This window comes from Ambystoma mexicanum, chromosome 3p (assembly GCF_040938575.1).
Source record: "Ambystoma mexicanum isolate Mex_15411 chromosome 3p, UKY_AmexF1_1, whole genome shotgun sequence".
In the NCBI taxonomy this organism is placed as follows: Eukaryota; Metazoa; Chordata; class Amphibia; order Caudata; family Ambystomatidae; genus Ambystoma; species Ambystoma mexicanum.
The window spans coordinates 805570496-805592629 of NC_090925.1; the positions used below are offsets into that span (position 1 = coordinate 805570496).

The 22134-nt window shown below is 45.3% G+C and overlaps 1 protein-coding gene across 1 annotated transcript in view; it reads right to left on the reverse strand.

Annotated features, from left to right (window-relative positions):
- Nucleotides 1-791: 791 nt before the first annotated feature.
- The window catches only part of LOC138580910 (serine protease 33-like), a 130856-nt gene continuing 109513 nt past the window's right edge, over nt 792-22134 (reverse strand). The window contains exons 5-6 of the mRNA XM_069651840.1: nt 5382-5551; nt 792-2199 (exon numbers count right to left, since the gene is read on the reverse strand). Coding sequence (XP_069507941.1) covers nt 1939-2199; nt 5382-5551 — 431 coding nt within the window. The 3' untranslated portion in view covers nt 792-1938. The remainder of the gene's footprint in view (nt 2200-5381; nt 5552-22134) is intronic.

Sequence of the window (22134 nt, forward strand, 5' to 3'; positions counted from 1 at the left end):
CTACTCCCCCCACCCCTACACACCCATTTCTAGTCAGTTACACCAAAACGTATGCAGAGGAAGATCCTCCATGTAACTACAGATGAAGACCCTCGCCCCTAATTCATTAAGCTTGCTGTCCTCCCATTAAAAAGCGTGTATAAATACAACTGCTTGTTCGACTAGACAGGGTATTGAAAGTCATTCGATTTTCAGGAGCATGTAGTTGTCCCATGGGAATGAGCCATCTTAAATGGGAACGGTGTAGCAAAGCGGAGCAGGCTCACTAAGCCGCCTGGCTATGTGCAAGTAAAGTGCTTCAGCAAATCAAGTGTTGCACTTGATAGGACAGGACAGAACAGAACTTCAATTTGCAAGGTGGAGTGGTTCCGCAGGATTTCCTCCCATGGCAGAGGCAGGACTTGGTGCCAGAACAATCCGCGGGCTCCATACAGGGCACCAAATGATATCAACTGACTACTTTGCTGGCAGAAAGGGGTGCAGTGTATCAGGGTCTGCAAGGTGCCATAGGGGTGCGTAAAGCACTGCCACCCAGGTTACCACATTCCAACAAATGAGAAAAACGTATTCTGCAAACGCTTTTTGATGGAAGATTTAGATGATCAGAGAGAAAGTTAGAGGATTTGACAAACTCCCAAATAAGACACTGTAGGGTCAGAGTATAAAGCATATTCAGCAAACATTCTACATAATTGTAGCCACCAAAAATGTAGGGGGACCTTTTACATTGGCACCAAAATCATGGCCCTTCGCCAACTGAGCAACATTCCCAAATTCAGAAAACAATGGTAGACTGGACAAGTCAATTTATTCACAAAATGCCTTTAAATAATTTGTTCCCAGATTGACAAATGAAAATCATTAGATTACAAAACGAGGGGCGAGTCACAGGCAACAGTTAGGACAGGAATACAAAGACACTAGGAGGAGTGATAATTGGAAGAGGTTTTGCATGTGTAAACATACGCACACTGTACAATGAATAACTTATTATAAAAACAGCTATAAAATACAAATGCAATGCGGAAACGACAAAAGATAGAACATTGTAAACAGGAGCCAAAGATACATTGGCCCTGAAGCCGTTAAGACTAAATCGAGGGCTCTGATCTACAGCGAGGGACTCTATGCCTACCCTGGACACCGATGCAGTCCTCCTCCGCAACCTAAGCTCTTTTGGCCACAGCACGCATATCCCAAGGCGTGGCAATGACACTTGTAATTGAATGGAATTTTTGGGGCGTTTGCGTGCTGCATCTTTGTTAAAGGTTGGGGAAATTATTGAAGGAGTTTCTTACAAACCTAAAACGTCCAGAAAATGTGTCATGATCTACACCAGTGTTTTCTTTGGCCTGGATCCTTCTTTGTAGGTTCAAGCTTCTCATTCTACTTATCACACTGCATAGCAAACTAAGTACGTGGAGGGGATGCCAGATAAAGTGAAGTGAACAGGTGTCCAGACCAAACAAACCTTTTGAAGTTGCGAAGACAAACTAAGGGGTGAGGGGAGGACAGTGTTTCTTTTCACCAGTTCATCAGCTGACATACTTATTTAATTGTGGTCCGGGATCCACTTTTAACTTGGTCCAAGGTGCATTGGAGAACCTGTTCTTGTGAAACAATTTCATGCATTTTGAAACACACTGCCACACTGGTTAACATTCCTGAAGCTAAAACGATTTGTAGGTAAACGAAAACCTTGCCCACCGTTTGCGAAATTTTTCGAATTGTTTGGAAGGTCTCATCTTGGAGTGTGTGTGATCTGCAATGTTGGATCTACGCATTCGATAAGGGGGTCCTTCCACTGATCCCCAGCCCCTACTCTTTGGTCTTCACTATCAAAAGACTGGCCTTGGCATAGACGTTTCAGCGTGGCTAAGGGTGGGGATCATCTAGGAACCTTACAAAAGGAGGCAGAGCAAATGGGGATGGTCCTTTTCAAAGGGCACGCCAGATGACGATAAAAACTGGGACCAGTGAAGAAATAAACACAGTCCTCCTCTCGCAGCCATTCCCAGTGATGTTGACAAGACCCAACCTCGCTTCCGGTGCATTTTGTAGAATCCAGCTGCCATAGGCCGAGACCAGCGTGTAGACCCCAGGGCGGTTGCGTTGCGCACACAAGTCACCCCAGCTTACGACACCCGCCAGGAACCATGCACCATCAATGTTACAGACCAAGGGTCCCCCAGAGTCTCCCTAGACAAAAGAAAGGAAAGAACAGCTCCATTAATACTGCAATTTTTAAAATGTTCAAACTTTTTTATAAAAGGATTCATAACAAATGCTTTCCAGTTTGGGAGATTCCCACAAAGCTCTTTTTTTTTTAATTCTAGTGGTGCAATATAGTAAATCACAGAGATGAATTCCAACTTCAGAACAAGAATGGAGTGCTCCTTTAACATGGCCCTTCGCTGTGGTTTCTTAATCGGATCCTAGACGGATCCTGTGAAGTAGGGTATTGTCCTTACCTTGATACGGGCCATTCAGCTGGAAAAGAGAAATAGGGAATAATGGAACAAGTGCTAAACATTTTTGTTCTTCAAAAATGATCAAGAACTTGTTTGGGGTGTTTGTTATCAGCATGCATTTCTCCCCCTTTACCAGGTCTTTGTCAGGCTGTATTATTATTACCTCCCACCAGCCTGTGTCTGACCTGAGCAAGCCGTCTAGCCAGAACAGGTTCTGCGTTTTCTCCTAGAATCTCAGGATCCTGCCAGGGTCTGGGTTACAGCCCCCAGAATGTGTTCACCAGTTGGTACCCCTTTGGAGATGGTTTCAGCCAGGATCTGATTAAACAGTCCTCCTCAGGCTTGTAGCAAGTTGCCCTCCCTTAGGTTTGTTATTATCCCAAATCTGGGATATAGCCCATGGGTTTCTCCTTCCCCACTCTCTCGTTCTCCAGGATCACCCTCCTCACTACCATTTTCTCCATTTCCCAAGGTTTTCATATTGGGCCTTGATTGTACAATAACCCGGATTGGACCATTCCTAGCCCCTCTCATTGTGCCCCAGAATGCATCCTTTTTACATTATGTTGCTGGTGTCGGGCAATGGCTGTGTTCATTTAGTGCTGCCGGTGTGTGCACCCAGTTTCCTTCCTGCAGTGATTGGGGGAGCACATTACCCTACTGACGGTGAGAGAGGGCTTAAAGATCCGGTTTGCCATTTTGTGGTTTCTTTGCTGCACCCCGCCATTGGTTCTTGTGACGAGTGCTCTGGATCATAGCTCCTCGGCGTCGGGGATGCTGCGTAAGAAAGGTTAGGGATTTGCATGAACTGTAGCGCTTTGGCCGTGTGCTCGCTGCTGCGCCACCTTTCTCCTGCCCATCTCTAATGGGGCAGCAGATGTCGGAGCCCAAGGGCACTTGCTCCCCATATACCTCAAAGGCCTCCTTTCTGCAGAGCGGCCTTGCGAGTTGGGTGCCTTTGCGTGAACGTGGGGAAGGTATGCACCTACATGGATCCCCGTTTGTCAGACCTGCAGCTGTAGAAGTATATTGGAACTCTGAAGGACCACCCCACCCCCATATTCCTCCTCCATATAGTACATTACAGCACTAGTGGGCATTCCGGGGCCCCAGGGTCCCCGTTAAACTGTGGTGGCCTGCTCCACGTTGCTTCAGAGCTGTAGGTTTCATGGGCTCGAATAAAATACGTTTATACAGCTGCCCTGTAAAACGATTTCAACCATCACCATTGGATACATTATACTGAAGATCACATTGTGCGTGTGGAATTTGTAGTGTACAACGCTCTCCAAGTGCAGGCTGTTAATTCAACAACTCTGCAAGGGAAAAGGTGATCCAGTGTCAAAAGGCCTATGGTTGCAGTGTTACACGACAAAGGAAAAAGTAGGGTTAAGGGGTAAAACGTTGCAGCTCATGTGCGCCAGTCCATTGCCAGAACCCTCTGCCATTAACTGCAGTGCTGTCTGTCAGCAATAAGGACGAGTGGTATTCAAATCCTACCACCAGGGTGCAATGGCTAAAGCAGATGTTTTCAAAACACTAGAACCCTAGAAATACCACGAACACAGCGTTCCAGCAAGGTCAGAAGCCATTTTTCAGATGGGGAAAGGCAGTTTGCCCACATTTGGAGTTCTCTATGCCTGAGCCGATGGGGGCTTGTAGGATACCACAGCCAACCCACAAGTCAGGTCCCGACTCAGGAGGAAACCCCCCATCCCAAGACAATGCCAACATCAGTACACTAAAGAGTAAGAAGAAAGACTGTTCAGCCCCCAAGGCAACCACTCATAGGAGGGCCATCGTACACCTACAGCTGTTAGGGGATTGCGAAGAACCGTGAGAACTGCAAAGGACTCAAGAGAGATCACCCAGACCATCTACTGTTACCCAATAGGATTTTAGAACACGGCACCACAGACCTACCAAAAGCCGAGCCCCGGACACTATGAATATTAATTTTACTTGTCTCATTAGTCTAACTCATGCTCTGATGGACACGTCTTCATTTCTTTACCTATCCTTCAACCGCAACCTGTGTGTTGGTCCAAACGAAAGCCTTGCGTTAATCCAGTCTACGACCCTAAAGTCTTCCACTGTACCCCCGACCGGCAGCGACAAGGTTAACCAGCTCGTATGGATTGCAGCAACTACAGACTTTACCACATCTGGCCATTAGATTATGCAACGGATCCAGTAACGGGCACATGTCTTGACTTCTCACTCGCAACTACATGCAGGAGGACACTTCTAGTAGACATTTTAAACCCAGACAAAATTGCAGCTAACTAATATCGTTATGTTAAAAAACATCTTTGGACAGCTTCTTCACAGAGAACTGGGTGTTCACTTTGGCATTAAAACAATAAAAGGCAGGTCAGCTCGCCAACAGTGCATCTACAACTGCTCATCATTCCTTTTCCTGACATTCCTCTCCCAACTATTGTGGTTGATCAAAAAGTGATTTTTTTTTCAAATTTCGCCAATTTGTACCTCATGCGGTATACTTGGAGACCTGAAACCGCGACTTTAATATATTGATTCAGTTTGTCTGTGATCAAACTCACTAGAGGTCGTGATACATTTAATTTTAACAAGACTGTCGTCACATCAAGGGTCAAGCCGTCTCCCCCACCTAATTGAACAGATTAGAAGATACTTTCTAACCCGGTCTCTCCGCTCAGTCAATGGCTTGTACAATGTGGTCACTTCCTGGCCTAACACCTCAACTCTTATCGGTTTACAGGTATCAAAGGGTACATTTCTGGTCAGAGTTCCTCTCTCAGACCAGATTGCAGCTATAAGGAGGTTACACATTGACCAGGGACCCTCATCCAAACCAATTATTCGTTACATGAATTTACTCAGCCTGAAAATTCAGTCACCAGATCACGACATTGTGAAATCACTTACCTGGCAAGAGTCCTTTCCGCCTTCTTGGTATCCAGCACATATCATGTCACTCAGAATAATTGGCGTGTTGGTGCTTATCCAAGACCCAATGTGGTAGAGTTGATCACAGGTCTGGTGGTCAATGATTGGGACCACAACTTCCTGCAGAGTCATGAGACCTGAAAGAGGCACTGGGGAAAGAAACCAAAACAGTTCTTTAGTTGAGCACTATTAGAAGGCTGTTGCAGTGTAATCCAACTAGCCTCATGCATACAATTTCTCTTAATGCATTTGTAATTTCAAAAACCGTCTGAGTCATGTGCCTTCTTAATAGTCTTTGCAGCTTCACGGAAGAGTGACTTAGTAATTATTAGACACTTTACATGAGCGACAGAGCAAAGTGGGACCTTCCATTCTAAAAAGAATGGCATCTTCACACGTCAATTTCTCAAGTCTTCTGCAGCCACTTCTGCTGCACCTGGAGGCAATGGAAAGTGTTTGCTCCGAACAGTCAGCAGAGCATTGGGATAAATACTTTCCAAGGATAGAATTCTTTACAAACATTACAAAGCTTAGAGGCACAAGTATCGAGCACCCTTTCGATTCCACCCAACAGTAAGAGTTCCTTATTTTTTTGTTTGCAGAAGATGCTGCCCCAGGCAGTGTACGGCCAATTCTCTCAAACAAAATCGACAAATGTTATTTATTTTTGTTGATAGTTTTCCGTCTCGCTAGGAAATCATTTCTAGGCCACAATTTAAACCTTATGCGCAAGAAAGCAGATCTATCTATGTGCAGGTGATAGACATTTCATCAAATATAGGGCCATTGAGCAGGGGTTTTTTGATCATTAAAGGGATTATTCCTGAAATCGCCATAGGCTTGACATTGAGCGTGGTTTTTTGATCCAGACAAATTGAAATGACTGATTTGGCACATGCTGGATTATCCAACAAGAGATCCAGCAGTATGTCTGCATCCGCGAGTATGTTTACAATATTAGTTTCCCACTATAAATGTGTGCTTTGAAGAAAACACATACACTGATAATATACTAAGTAACATGTCTGATTTAGGGCCAGACTGCATTTTCAAAAAAAGGGCACACAACCTCCATAGGTATATGCCATACAGGGCCACCGGTGGGCATTGAGGAAGGTTTAGAACACGCCTCCAGAATTTCCTTTCGATTTTCCACCAGATTTCAGGAAATATCTCTTGTCTCTGATCCATAAAAGATTATTGCCGTCACTTTCTGGTTGTAGTAAGTTAGCGCTGGGACTACTGAGAATTTGCCATATTTAGCGAGTACGATTCTAGTTTGGGAAATTGCTGTGGAGAGTTTGCTTTCTAAGCAATGTAATATTCAAAATTGACATTTATTTGCATTTATAAAGCGCACAGAAACTGCCCTGAGGCATCGTGGCGCTGTTACAGCGAGCTTGAACTTGACACGGGTAGGACTTAGACAGTTGCAACGGTAAAGCAGATTACATACTCGTAGTGTAGCATGGAGAGTGACAAGTAATAGCGGTCAGAGCGGGTCAAATATGCTGTGCTATGGTTACAGTGCGGTAGCATAATTATACTGGCTGGTAGTAGAGCATTAAAGAAACAGGAAGGTTTTTAGGTTTTTGCGAAAGGTGGTGTATGAATTTTCATTCCTTAGTGAAGTTGGCAGGGCATTCCACTTTTTGGGTGCGCAGTGTTGGAAGCTAGACCCTCCGGCTTTGGTCCTTTTAAATGATGGAACGTAGATCTGGTTGGCACGTGGGCTCTAGTGGGTCGGTTAGAGGAGTTGAGGGTGATTCTTTCAGAGAGTTAGGGTGGGGAATCAGATGTAAGGCATCTGTGTGTGATGGCTATGGTTTTAAAGAGTATACGTTCCTTAACCAGTAGCCAGCGGGCCTCTTTCCTTGCTTGGGAGATGTGTTCCCTTTTGGGAATGGATAGCGCTGCCCGGAGCGTGTTTTGCATGATTTGGAGTTTTCTTTAGCTTGACAGAGGTGCCTAGGAATAGGGCATTATAATAGTCAAGTTTAGTACCTATTGTCGCTCTGGCTAGGCAGTTTTTGGTGGAGAGAAAGGGTTTGACTGCGTTGATCATCTTGGTGGTGAGTGCAGAGGAGGCGGCTATGGCGTTGACCTGTCGAGACATGGATAATGAGGCATCTAGGTGGACACCTAGGGTTTTGACAGTCTTGGAGACTAATGATGGAATTGTCGATGTTAAAGGTTTTATATTGCGGTGGGAATTTGTTGAGCGTTTCAGTAGTACCTACTATAAGGATTTCCGTTTTGTCCCCGTTTAGGCAGAGGGCGTTGGCAGCCATCCAGGTTTGGATGGCTGTGTAAATTTTGGTTAGGGCTGTCGCATCTTCTTCATAGGTCCCAGTTAGTGGGAGCAGAACCTGCGTATCGTCCGCGTAGTTAGTGTACGCTATGTTGCAACAGTCAAGATCACTGAAAAGTGGGAGGGTAAATATATTGTAGAGTGTGGGGGCGGTGCAGGAGCCCTGAGGGACGCCACAGTGGATGATCGGGGATGCAGAGGCTGTGTCAGAGAAGACCTTCATGAGTCTTCTGTTTAAAATGAGGCCACCCAAGCGATGGCTTCTGGGGAAAATTGGCTTAATTTTTTAGGTGCATGCCTGAGATATCGTGGTTGACAAGGCCAATGGCGGCGGACAGAGAGTAGGAGAAGGAGTGCAGGTTTGCCTTTGTCCATGATGTCACCAAGTTGTATTTTTAAGTCAAGTAAGGCTGACTGTCCCGTGACCTGGGCGGAAGCCCAACTGTCTTTTGCCTGAGAAATGGATGGTTTCTAGGTATTCCTGAATTTGTGTATAGGCAACTTTATCCAGGATCTTGAGCAGGAAAGACACTGTGGTAATAGGCCTATAGTTAGAAGTAATTTCTGGGTCGAGAGTTATTTATTTTTTTTCTTTTTAAGAGGGGGGCGTACCCAGGCTTCTTTTAGACTGTCTGGAACTGTGTTGGCTTGAAGGAGGAGTTGATGAAGGATTTGAGAAAGGGGGCAAGTGTTTCTTTGCAGTCTTTGATGAGACTGGCTGGGCAGGGATCTCCTTTGCAGTTAGATGGTTTAATCCTGTTCATAATCTCAATGACTTCCTGTTCTGTTACTTCCCTGAATTTGAAGGGGGTTCTGGGGGCTTTGGCGGGTGGGTGCTTTGAGCTGGAGGTGAGCAGGTGTTCAGTGCTGTTGGTAGTTTTAGTGTGCTGAGATAGATTTGTGGTGTTCCTTAATTTTTTTCTTGTAGGAGTTCAATTTTGTTCAAAGGGGCAGATTGTATAGAGTTACACCAAGTCTGATCTTTAGTAATATCTTGGGATTTGGTAACTGGTATGGCGAGTTCTTTGAAAATAGCGAAGAGTTCTTTGGATTCAGATCTAGCATTAGTGATGCTTTCATTGTAGGAAGCTGACTTGGCTGTAATTATAGCTTTCTTGTATTGCGAGGTGATTTTTTTTGTAGGAGGATAGGGTGGCTGTGGAGGGTAGTTTCTGCCAGGTGTTGAGAGCTTTCCTCTTCTGAGAGCGTAGCTCTTTTAGTTCCGCTGAGAACCAAGTGTTTGTGTTTCACTGTTTTGGCTTTTTTGTTCTGTAGAGGGGCAATGTTGTCAATAGCAATTGCTATGGTGTGCTTATAAATATCTGCTAGTACTGATGGGTCAGAGGTCTGTTGTGAGGGCGCTGAGGTGCGGTATGTTATCTTTAGTGAGATTTTTGGCGCACCTTGCCAAGTCTGGAGGGATAGGGTTAGGCTTTTTTGTCTTAGACTCGGTGGGGATGTGGAAGTGAATGAGGCGGTGGTCTGTCCAAGGAATGGGGGTAATGGACCTAATGTCAATCTGACAGTTGTGGTCGGCTATCCAATCAAGGATGCGGCCTTTGTCATGAGTGGGCAAGCTTATTTTTTGGTCGAAGCCTAGTTCCTTTAGTGAGAGGGTTTTGGCTGGCTTGTCCTTTTTGTCATTGAATCCAAGGTTAATCTCACCTAAAGGGATGGTTTTGGAGGTAGTTTTTAGATTTTCTGTAAGGCGTAAGAGGTTCTCTTGGAATTCTGATAGTGGGCCAGGAGGACGGTAGATGAGGTTGGCGGAGTTGGGGGGAGAGGGCGATTTCTATAGCAAGGGAATCTGTTATCACCTAGGTTAGATGTGATTTGTCTGGCCCCTAGGTGGTCTTTCAGAATGAGTGCTACCCCACCTCCTACTGAGGAGAGGCGGTCTTGCCTGATGATGGAGTATCCCTGTGGGATGGCAGGGTTGAGGGCTGGCCCTGCTGCACTATGTAGCCAGGTCTCAGTGATGGCTAGGATGTCGAGGTCCAGGTTGATTAGGAGTTCGTGGATTTCAGTGGCATGAGCAGGGATGGATCTAGCGATAAGGCACACTGAAGGTTGTGTGGTGGCTGGGATGTGGAAGGGGTGGTGGTGTGTGGAGCAGGTGCAGGGTTAAGGTGCGTCGGGACTGATGTGGGTGTGGTTGGTTTGGCTATGTGAGTAGGCGTTTCTGTAGTTTTGAGTGGGTTGGGTGGAGCTTGAGGGGAGGTGTTGGGGTACCTGAAACAGAGTCCCAGAAGTTGATTTGTGATGTTAGTGGGTCTGGTGCATGTTGCTATAGTGGGTGTAGGAGAGTTAGCAGTGATGTTGCTTTTACTGAAGAATGAGGGTAGGAAGTAGGTGGGTAGGATGTTGGAGGGGAACGTGTGGAGGGCAGCTGATGTGTTGGTAGGTTGAGGGCGTTGCATGGTGAGTATGGGTGTAGAGTGCTGCGATAGGATGTCGAGGCAGCTCGTAGCTAGATGCAAGTGTCAGTGGCATTACAACTAGGTGCATAAGGCAGCAGTCAGATGGGGAGCAGCTAATAGCTAGATGCAATTATCAAATGGCAGTACAGCAGGGATCAACAATCAATTGGCGGAGCAGCTAGTGCAGAAAGCAACAATCCAAAAGCAGTGCAAACAATTAAAATGCAACACAGATGGTGCAGAGTGCATATAGCAAATGGCAATACAGGTAAGTAATAGGCGCTGCAATCAGATAACAAGACATGTGTGGCACAAGATGCTGAGTTTTGCATATGTGTTGCTGGTAGGGCACAGTCTGGTGGAGGTGACGCTCATTTGGTTGGACGAAGGCGTGGGATGCGTGTCTCTATCCCAATAGACCCAGGGGAACGGTGGTGTAGTGCGTAGAGGCACATGCACCAGGATCTATGTTCCGCGGGCCCAGGCACTAAGGCAGTGCATGTGGGAAAGGGGGTAGGTTACGGCAAAAGCAGATGATCCGTGCGCGAAGCCGGTGCACAGGTAGGTCCGTGGCAGCAGGAGGAGATGGGGGGGGCACGGTCACACAAGGGCGGGCGGGCTTTGCGCGTGGTATGGAATGGGATGGGATAGGGAACAGCAATACCGAGCAGGGTATGTGCGCAGTAGTGGAGGGCTTACCCTTTGAGGTCTGGACTGGATACGAGAAGTCTGGAGAGCAGCGGGCAGTGGCTCATCCGGCTCCAGACAGGCTCACGACAGGGGTCATAGCCTTAGAGGTGTGCCTTTGCTGGTGGGCCGGCGCTCGCCTGCCGGCGATGTCATAGGCTTAGAAGTAGGTGGTGGAGGCCAATCACGTCGCGCTCATAGTAGCATGAGGAAGTTAGGCTTGCAGGGTGCAGGAAATATCACGGGTGGCCATTTTGGAGATGCTGAGCCTCATGGTGATCAATGGTGAAATGCCCAATACTGTTGCAGGAGACGCCTGGTGCTCGCAGGGACAGCTTCTCACGGTGGGATGCACAATTTCATCAATTTAGGCGGCGGTGTGCAGATTTTCAAAACGAAGCATTGCTGAACTCTGAAATGCTCAGAAAGTCGCTACTGGACCTATTAGCATACCTTGGAGAGGGATGTAGCCCCAGCTGTTCTGCAAGGGGTGGTGGCCACTGCTCCAGCAGTAGGAGGGGGGGCTCCTGCTCCCCAGAAGATAGAGAGGGTCTGACATAGTATTGGTTTGTGAATAATGTGATTTAAGGGCTGTGAGTTGTGTAAGAATGTTATACGATACTGGTTTGATTTTTTGATTTTTATTGGCGACAAAAGAAAGAATATGACCACAACTACAGCTTCATAGAAATCCCAGTAATTTGCAATGGACGTAGCTTGGCTTTTATTTTCTAAGGAACAATTATTATGCTGCTTAGTAATAAAGGGAGTAAGTAGTTCATCTTTCAAAATGGGTGCATTCAATCTCCATCTATTAGAAAGGTGAGGTTTTGAGGACGTTGTCAGTGGAATGTGGACTGGCGCGTGGTCCGAGAGGGATATACATTTAACTTGGGCATTAAAGCGAAGGTGAGCCATAGATTTAGAAATTAATATATAATCTAATCTAGAGAAGGAAAGGAGTTGTGGGCTGGAAAAGAAAGTATATTCAAGATTAGAAGGATGAGTTATACGCCATGCGGTTCAGATACAAAGTTTGTGAATTGCAGGTGGGATTTGGTATTTCTGAGCCGTACACTAGATGAAAGGATCACAAATCTCATTACAATCACTGCACACAATATGATTCTGAGGATTTGATTCTATAATGTGGTTTCTTAGCTGTAACCAGAAGGAAGGGTCAGGAGATGTTGGACCATAGATGTTGAGGATGGTATATTCAATAAATTCCACTAACATCTTAACCAGTACCCGCCTACCTATGTCAGAGTCAGTTGCTCTAATTTTAAAATTGAATGCTTTATTAATGAGGATAACACCATTGTTTTTGCCATCTGCTGCACTTGAAAATACTTGACCCACCCATAGACGCGAGTTTGGCTGGCTGCTTCTACTTGTGAGAGATCGGTTTCTAGGATACAAGCAATCGATGGCTTAGCTCTCTGAAAGTGCTAGAGCACTATCTTTTAAACCGGGTTCTGTAATCCTTTAACATTCCAAGAGGTTGTCTTGAGTGGTATGGTTCACAATAAGGTAAATAAATCAGAAATGATAAAGTTAGGTAGTCAACCAAAAGCAAGTATTGGAATATTTTAATTGTTTATTTGTACAGTGCTTATACACAAGTGAAGTGCTTGATTTAACAAAAAAGTAACCAGCATACTAGGTCCGACACCTTGAAATATCTTCATACATGATGTAAAACTAGGAGGATAGACACATAAGGGAGATGGGTAGACAAAACCAACATGGACGTTGGAAATATCCAACCGATAGAAATAACTCGAGATAGAACAGCGACTAATGGGATACAGTCACCACTAGCAATGTTTAAACAGGAACAAACAGGGGTGGGGAGCCATTTGAGAGACAGCTGGCCTTACCCCGCCACCAGTATGGTGGAAAGTATTTGAGTAAACTTCAGTGTACCAATCAGTAAAGTATGATATACATATTCAAGTGTTTGGTCTGGACATATCCATTTCCTCGCCTTTATGGCATTGGATATAATGTCTCAAGTCTTTAGTGTTTTGAAAAGGTAGCGGTGTGTCCATTGAGGTTTACTTTAAGAATAGCAGGATGTATGATGCCATATCTTGCGTTTAGCTGTTTCAAGGCAGGTCGAAAGGCGAGTAGCTCTTTTCTCCTGGCAGCCCTGACATTCTCTACATCTTGGGTTATTAAGATCTTCTTACCTTCCCAAAAGAGCGGTTTTATCGGTTTCACTTTATTCATTATGAATGTAGTCTAACAGTGAAAAAATAAGAGTTCTGGTATGAGGAGGACTGCACACCATGTTGAACTGACCCACCCGATGGGCTCTCTGGATTTTCAGTTGAACTGACACTGGTAATTCCAGGAGCTTGGGAAGCAAAGTATTCAGAAAAAGAATAGGATCATCATTCTCAGGGGTACAATTCAAATGATTAATTATTTGCAGAGTTAAAATAGGTTTTCATCCAGCCCATGTAATATAATCAGGGTCTAAGGCTGTTTGATAACACTGGGGTCAAAGGGTAGATGTCGTCTTGATATGATGTCACTATGGGGGTTAAAGGCCAAGTGATTTAGCTATCCCTACAATTTTGGTGAAAGTAAAATCGGGTGGAAGAGGGAGAGAGCGGGCCAACGTGGAGAGGGAGGGACAGAGTGGGCCAAAAAAGGAGGGGTGGGGGGAGGGAGAGAGCGGGCCAAAAAAGGGGAGGGAGAGTGAGCAATCCAGCCAAATAAGATGGAGTGTGGGCCGAATGGGAGGGGGGACAGAGGGGAGATCAGGCCAAATGGGAGGGAGGAGGAGAGAGTGGGCCAAAAGAGAGGGGTAGCACGAGGCAGAGAGCGGGCCAACAGGGAGGAGGAGGGAGGGAGCCAAAAGGGAGGGGTAGGGGGAGGGAGAGAGGCAAACGTTTGTACACTGGCCTCACAACTTGGTCTCTCCTGAGTCTCCAACCTCTCCATGCCTCAATTCCCCCCTTCTTCATCTTCCCTTCAGCTTCCTCCCGATCATCTCTTCTTCAACTCTGTCATCTTCCCACTTCCTCCTCCTCTCCGACACACTTCATGTAACTCCTCACCAATGATCGCTCTTCATGCACCCCCTCACTGGTGCTATTGCGGACTCCCATTTATATCCATCATCACTAAGGAATTGTGTCAATAAGGGCCTTACTGTGGATGCCTAAGCCCCAAGGGCAGTGGACATGTGCAGTTGGTTGAAGGTCAGTGGGCCCATCCATCATGCACGGGTCTTTAATAGGGTATGCATGATTTTGTGTTGGCATGTGGCTCTGCAGGCTGAAGCTACGCATTGGGGGACCAATCATCTTGTAATCCAGCAGACCTAATCCCCCCATGGTTTTCCTGGGTTGACGTGCATATTGTTAGGTCTCCCACATTGCTGCTTATGACTCCAGAATCTACCCACTGTTCGCCCAAAGTCTTCCAGTTGTAAAGCTAGTTTCCACTATCTCAGACAAATACTTTTTCTCTCCCATTATGTACTATAATACTCAATCGTTATGGTTTGTGAATTCACTGCACAAGTCCCTTTTTGGAACAATGTCTGTAACGCAGAAGAACTAGGTCATGAAGTCAAATCAGATTTTAGTGTCTGTGGCAATGTAGGTGGCGGAAGTAAAAAGACTAGCAATCCGTGAGTGGCCCTGGGGATCCTCAATACAGTCTTCGGGGTCAGCATTGCTAAGAGGGTGGCTTTTCCTGCAGGATTGTGTGGGTCTACATATATTTACATGAGGGAGTGACCATCCAACTGTTTAGAGGTACTGATACTGTTGGGAATATATATTTTAGCAATCAAGCCCACCAGGAAGATACCATTCCCTTTGATTGTCTTCTAACAGCAATCACATCCTCTGCTAGGTGATCTCAGATTTAGTTTGATGGGGTTTTGAATATCCAGGAACTCTTCTGGAAATGAGGCAATTGTGTTGGACAGTGGGATGGAAGGAAGTCATTGGTAATTTGGTCAAGGCTAGCGAGTTCCTTGTAGATATTAAATATGTCACAATTTTCATCAACTGCCTCAAGGATCAAATTATGGTAGTAGAGGTTTCTTTTTTTAAGCTGTCAATCATGGCACTGTAGCTTCGATTTAGTTGGCGACACAGACAGGCTGAAGAAGGATACCATGACTACTTGGTTTCATTCTACTGGATTAATTGGGGATTAACGGGGCCATATGTACACGAAAGAACATTTTAGAACCAAACGGAGGACCTCCTTCAGGTAAGGTCTCACCCATCCATACAGGGGACCAGACCCCTCAGTCCTCTGTTTCTGGAAGGTTTCTCAACCATTTTGGCACAACAGTGTGTTCCCAAACCTTTGGGTTCTTCAGTCTATAGAGATCCCAGAGGGTATACCACCACATTCTCTGGAATTATAGGCCAAGGGGTTCTCAAACCATCTTCTGTTTGTTGTTAGCTACAGACTTTGTGGACTCGATCTTCTGGACCAATGCAGTCACCAACCCTCCCAAGAATGCTGGTCAGTGGCTGACAGGCAAACCTAGAGAGGAGTTTCTATGGGCAGGATAAATGAACCTTAGCCTCCTGCCCCCTCACTAACCGTAATCTTCATTCATCACCTGCCTACGGATAACCAGGCCCAATGGAACCTGCTTATTCTGGCTGGCTATGCCCTGGTCTTCCTTGTGCTCAGATTATTATTATTATGGTATTGAGTGTGGCTTTGAGAAAAAACAGAGCGCTTTACTGAGGTATTCACCAACACAGATACACAACAGAGCTTTACAGAGGTGTACAACATAAACAGATGCATAACAGAGTACATTTCAGTGGTAACAGAACAGATATACAGCGGGCCTAGGATATAGAGGGGCACAGAGAGGGAGTACAGCTGTACTGGGTGCCGGGGAGGAGAGGGGCAGCGGCGTCTAGCGAGTCAGGTGGTGTGATAGGCGGCGTGATGGCTTAGGCGTTGAGGAGGAGAGACTCCTTGAAGAGGTGGGTTTTGAGTTCTTTTCTGAATTGTATGAGCGTGGGGGGAAAGAGTCTGATGCTAATGGGGGAGGAGGTTCCAAAGTCCTGGGGTGTAGGCAGAGGTGGCTTGATTTCTGCAAGCCCTTGTGAGAAACCGGACAGTGTCTCTCCCGCCTGTCCCCCGGGATCTGTCATCCAGGGGGCCAGGACACCAACATCGCTTTTGGATCCAGTTCTTGGGGGTGGTACAGTGCGGGAGGATCACCTATACCCTCTCACATAACAACTTTTCCCCATCCTACCAGGTAGGATGCATAGGAACTCAACGCCCCACCGATTTTCCTGACAAACACTTTCTCACGAACAGCTTACCGTGAGCGACAACCGACTAACACCAGAGCCGTATACCTTACATGTTCCAATACAATGGTCAGGCAATTACAGACAATTACACACACCAGACTTCGATTACACTTCCCCACACAGATAAAAGGTGGAGCACGAAAGCACATTCTGAGTGAGGCAAAGCACACGAGTAAACAGCAGTTCCAAGACGGCAGTTTAACACGAGGAGAAACGGCGAGACCGGAGAGGGTTGCAAGGAAGGAAGTGTCCTTGTCCTTTAAAGACGGTTATTTTCATGAACCTTGGAAAGTAAGAAACCTAAGAAAAGGAACTGAAACTGATCAAACCTGCATAGTGTGTTGGAGGTATCAGGGGTTCTCCTGTGTCGATAACCTAGGCGAGGAGGACTGATTGCCGCCGTGGTACTGTCCTTGGCTCCTACAACAAAGCAGTGTCAGTAAAGACAGCACAGCCAGTGAGTCGGAGAGACTAATACCAAACCAGCCTGTGTTTTGAATCAAGGTTGCAAACAGCAACATTGTATGAAGATATCTAAAGAGCACCAGGTGTGAGACGTATGTGACGCAAATATAATTGGAAACCAAAGAAGTGACTGTACTTTGGGAAGACGAGAAACGATACCGTAGACAGAGTGGTCCGGCATCACGGGTGCTCATTCAAATTTCTCTTTGGTATCATGCTAAGTGTAAAGAAAAGGGAATCTTGAGATCAAAGTGGTCCTGCAATGGATCAAGCTAAACCCTGTGCACATTCAAAAGACTTAAATGGTTTAAAGTACACTGAAAGTGGTCCGAGCCCAGCTGAGGGTGGCTAATTGTGTAAAAGAAAGAGGATCCAAGCCCGGCTGAGGGGGGAGCTGGGGTGAACCACGAGTCATGTGGGAAAGAATATTCTCTGAACATTATTCTCTGAACATTGTAATAAGGGGATCTGATCCCAAAAGAGGGGGATCCAGGGTGAACACCCAAATTGAATACGTGAGAGGAAAATAACTTTTGCATCTTGTTTTTGTACATCACGTCCTCTGAATCAACAGACTTAAGTAGAGACTTGAACACAGAAGGTCCTGATGCTGGTAAAGTAACTGTATCCTTGTGCCAGAGAAGCCAGGGTATGTGCTTTGTTTGAATTATCTGCCTTGCCTCTGCTGAAAACGTGGGGAAGGGAGGCCCACTGCCTGAACACCCGAACATCATTTTGCGAACACTTCTTTTTATGATCATTACCCCACACTATTTCTAAATTAGTGGTAAGGATTGGCAATAGGTTTTTTAGTGTAGGCCCTTTTATTTTGACAAGACTCCACTAGGAATGCATTATTATTTGATGGTCGTAGCTTACTCCCATTTGCAGATTTAGGTTTAGATAGGCGTTTATCACACCCTTCTGAAAGTTCAATAACCACCCTTTAACTGTGGTCACTTGTGTGTGTCTTACTGTTGATACCATGCCTTCCCTACACCCTCCATTTCCTCCTTGCTAACTCTGTACTGCTCTCTCAGATTCTGTGTCACTGCCAGACCCTGTCTAGCACAGTTGTCGGCTTCACAGCTGTTCTCAGTTCTCTGAAGCTCCCTCCTCCTGTCGCATCTACCGGCAAGCCCTCAACTCTGGATTTCCACACCTCCTTGAGTGACAGCCCCTACTTTTATTCACTCTGCTGTGTTGTTGCCTGTCTGTTGCCACCACCTCTTTCCTCTCCAGTCACAAGGTTACCACCTCCTTCTGTTCCACCTGGAACAGTATTACCTACTCTGACAATTTCAGCTCTCTGCTCAATCATTCCCGATGTTATGTCTGTTTTCAGCCTTTCTGCCCTCCTTAACTCCTCCTGCTCCACTCCTAATCCGATTGCTTTTCTTCCAACTCTTTTAGGCCCCTCCTCTTCCTACTCTCCACTGCTGCCAACTCCCCAGTCTATGCTCCTGCAGGGACGTCATGTAGGGGTCACCAGAGGCACAACTGCGACCTGAGGTCTCCCTTGCTACCCCTGTGATCTCCCTTGCTACGCCTAAAAAAAAAAAAAAAACGTAATTTCTTTTGTAATGCAAGCTCCTGAGCTGTGGCCAGCACCATGTGGGTGGCGCTTTACTTCTGGAGTGGCTGGCTTTCTCGTTCAGGCCAGAGGGGGGAAAAAAAAAAAAAAGGGGGGGGGGGAGGGCCCACAAGTCTAACACTTTCAGCACTGACCCTAAATAAGAAAGAATAGGAATACCAAATAATGTGTCTTTCTAGAATTCTATACAATAATTGCTTGACTCATTGAAGGTTTATTGCAGGCACACTTCAGGGGTGAGTCACTGATTTAGTCTGTTCTTAAACACCTCAACTCAGCCCTTCATCCTTCGGAGGTCGATAAATGAGTACCAACACAGGTTGGATGATATTGGGTGTATATTTTTTTCTATATAAAGCGCTGGAGCGTAAGTGCTATATAATAAACACATCATTTAGCCATGGACGTCTGCTTGCATTCACAGTAATTTGATAATATGGGTCTATACACACACACACACACACACTGATCCTAACGATACATATGGGGCAATCCATTCTTGTATGAAATTTACATCAAATTATAGTGATATCGTAAACATATTTTTTGTAGTGTACTGAGGAACAATGCTATTTGATACCACTTCCTGTGGTGTCAAGGGGTGAAAGGTCGAATTCTGTCGCTTCCTGTGATATCACTTTGGGGTGGGGTAAAATGGCATCACTTTGTGTGATGTCAGAGGTCAACGGTCATGTGATGTCACTTCCGCTACCCCTGGCATTTTGGTGAAATGATGTCCCTGTGCTCCTGCCATTTCCCCTGTCTTGCACCACCTGCCAGCCTTCACCAAAAATGAGCCTCCTGCTCCTACAACCCATGCTGCCCAGTGGCTTTCATACTTTCTCCCTTCCTCCAGTCAGGTGGATCTTCCATTGAGAGACTGCACTGCAAGCCATAATTGGATAAGGGCTGGGATTAACTAGCTTTTGGGGGAAGCACCTGGGTGGATTTTGGTTTTGGGGATGGACCAAAGTTGTATGTGATGGATCCACCATCTTTGATTTAAGTTACGCCAAGAGTTTTACTGTACTATGCCCCTGTCTCTGGTGCATCCAGTGGATGAGTTGAATTGTGAACAGATGCCGAGTAGTGTTTTCATTCTGAGAGATAATAGTTTCTTTTTTTTTACTCAAGTGGAGGGAGGCGGGGGGGGAACGTTGGATCTGTGGGGTTGTTGACTGTTGCAGAGTACTGTGGTGCTAGAAAAGCTTCTTTTGCACCCACTTCTGTGCATTTGGAATGCTGCATACTGACTGCAAGATTTACTGTAGGGTCTGTGGGAGTTGACCTATGGTTGCTTTGGAGGTGCTGGCAATGTACCAGATACCTTTCGATAACCCGGTGATAAACCCTTAAATGGGAATCTGCTTGCTTTGATGTCGGAACTGACTGGTATGGGCTTCAGCCTCTCGTGGGAAGGGGGCTCCTTTTGCCTATCCTTCAACCTTCTGGGACTGTTATTAGAGAGGGTCCAAAATGCAAGACCAGCCGGTGGAGTAACGAACACTCCCCTGCCACGTATCGGAACTCAGGGTAAACTGCCCTTGTCCCCAACATGTACTGGCTCAGTGCAATACATGGCCTCCCGAATCACAGCCCTAGCAGCTTCCAGAATGATGCAGGGGACTTAGTCACATCGGGTACACGCTGTTTTACAGTTGCCAGTTTAAAGCGATGTGTGTTCCAGGTTTCTATTCCCTTTTTAGGACAGTCAGTTACATATCTTCCCATTTACTGGAGTATTTCATATTGTATTGTATTGGTTCATTACAATATTATGGGCAGACTAAACTGCATTTAGGCGCTGATCTTAAAGGTTAGACAATGCAGATACGGCTAGATAGCTGTAGGTAAATTATTGGAAAAGTTGGGTTTTTAATTCTTTACAAAACATCAAAAGGAAGGAGATATTCCTTAATTCCTGTGGCAAGGATTTCCATAATTTGGGGCCATAGACCGAAAACCATCCATCCCCTCCCTCTTTGAAGATAGCAGGATGATGGTATTTTAACTAATTTATTATCCTCAGATCTGAGGGATCTCATGGGCTAGTAAATAGAGATCCTGTTTGTAAGTTAAGAGGGGCTAATCCATTTACACATTAGGGCAAAGGACTTTAAAGTCAGTCGTTGGTTCACTCCTAGCCAGTGCAGCGAGTTTGATCATTCGCCACTGGTTTAAGCATCAAGACCCTCAAGATCATTCCGACTGCCACGTTTTGGGCTGCTTGTGGTCGTTGGATCTGAGATTTAGGAACGCCTATTAAGGTGGCATTAACATAGTGCAGCTTCGAATTCACCGAAGAACCAACCACTGCTAGGACAAAATCCATAAGAGCCAAATAAGGAAGGGCTGATCGCTACATTTGAATGGTGCAATATTGAGATGGAACCATGGCATGTACTTTGCTTTGAACGTGGCTATTTAAAGGCTTTTAAAGCTGAACTCACTACCTCTTAGGTTTAGCCTCTCTATGTTTTTAGATAGAGCACAAAACAGATATTCGTTACACACTTCTTCCAGCTTTCTAAAGCCCCATGTAAAGTCCTCTTTCTCCCCAGCCCCAACCACTTCAGGGGTTAAGGCCGCAGCAAACACATTTGTTATTTTATCCAAGTCTCTCTATGCTTGATACAAACGACACATGTCTGGCGTTATTTCATTCTTGACCTCTAAAACCTTTGCTGATGCTAGTGAACAAATTCAAACAAAATGACCAGACAAAGGTACCGGTACGGTATGCACCATGCAAAATCCAGATCCTTTCACTGCTAAAACATTCAGATAGCATGCTTTCCTATGTGATGGGGTGGTTGTCAGAGGGGTAAAGTCATGGCTGAAAAACATTTCAGATAATGTAGTAGTTATTGTATCATATTGAAAATCCAGCCAAACGTTTAAAATCACTGGTTACTAATAAATTAAAGTATTTCAAAGCGGTGGTGAAGAGAAAGTTGCATAAGTGCCCCAGAACATATTGGTTGGGCCCGGTGGTTGATGGCATAATAATTTCAACTAAATATTAGGTGAAATAATGATATTTGTGATTCCCAATCTGGGAGGCCTTGTCCCACGATTCCGTCCCCTTTTTGGTTGCGGTAATTCAGCCATTTAGTCAAGTGTGTAGGTGGAACGAGTTTATGGAACGCTGAAATAGAGCTGTCAGTAAACCAGGTCTCTGATGTATAACAAATATTCTGATGTTCAATTAGATCATAAAGAGCCGTCGCATTTGCTACAGCTGATCCTGCTTTGATCAAAGCCATAAGAGAACAAAAAGTGGTTGTTCCTAGAGATGCAGGAACTCCCGTCCCCTGCACACTATCTAGTATCTGTGGAGCAGATCAGGAATTCAGTGTTATTTATATATAATTTCACATTAACAATTTGATGCATTAAATGCAGTCCATAGTTCAGTTGGTGGGGCAGTAGGAGTAAATACCCAGCTCACAAGATTTCATGTAAAAAACAATTCATAAAAATGTATACAGTGTTTTTAGGCCCAACGCGTTTGAGTATAAACTCTTCTTCAGGGGCAGAATCATATTTCACAAAATTCTAGAAAAAGATAGAAAAAAGTGCATCTTAGTAGAGCTGCATATGTAGTGTGCATTACAATTTCATTACGATCATTATTTATTCAATACAAAACTAATTAAATGTCAGATGTATTCAGCAAGTATGGTAAAGCTAGTGAGATGCAGACAGTGATTTCTAACTGCAGTAGGATTAGATAATCCTGCTAAGAGGATTTTAGACATGGCTTCTAACCAATCTAGTCTGTAAAAAGAGGGGTCCTAGGAAGGCAGAAAGAGCAATTTGACAAAATGGAGTAAATATTGAACAGTGTAACTTACCAACTATGGTGGTCACATAGTTGAAAAGAAGTATCCAATGGAACATAAAGTGGAAGCTCTGGAATGATCATTCGTCT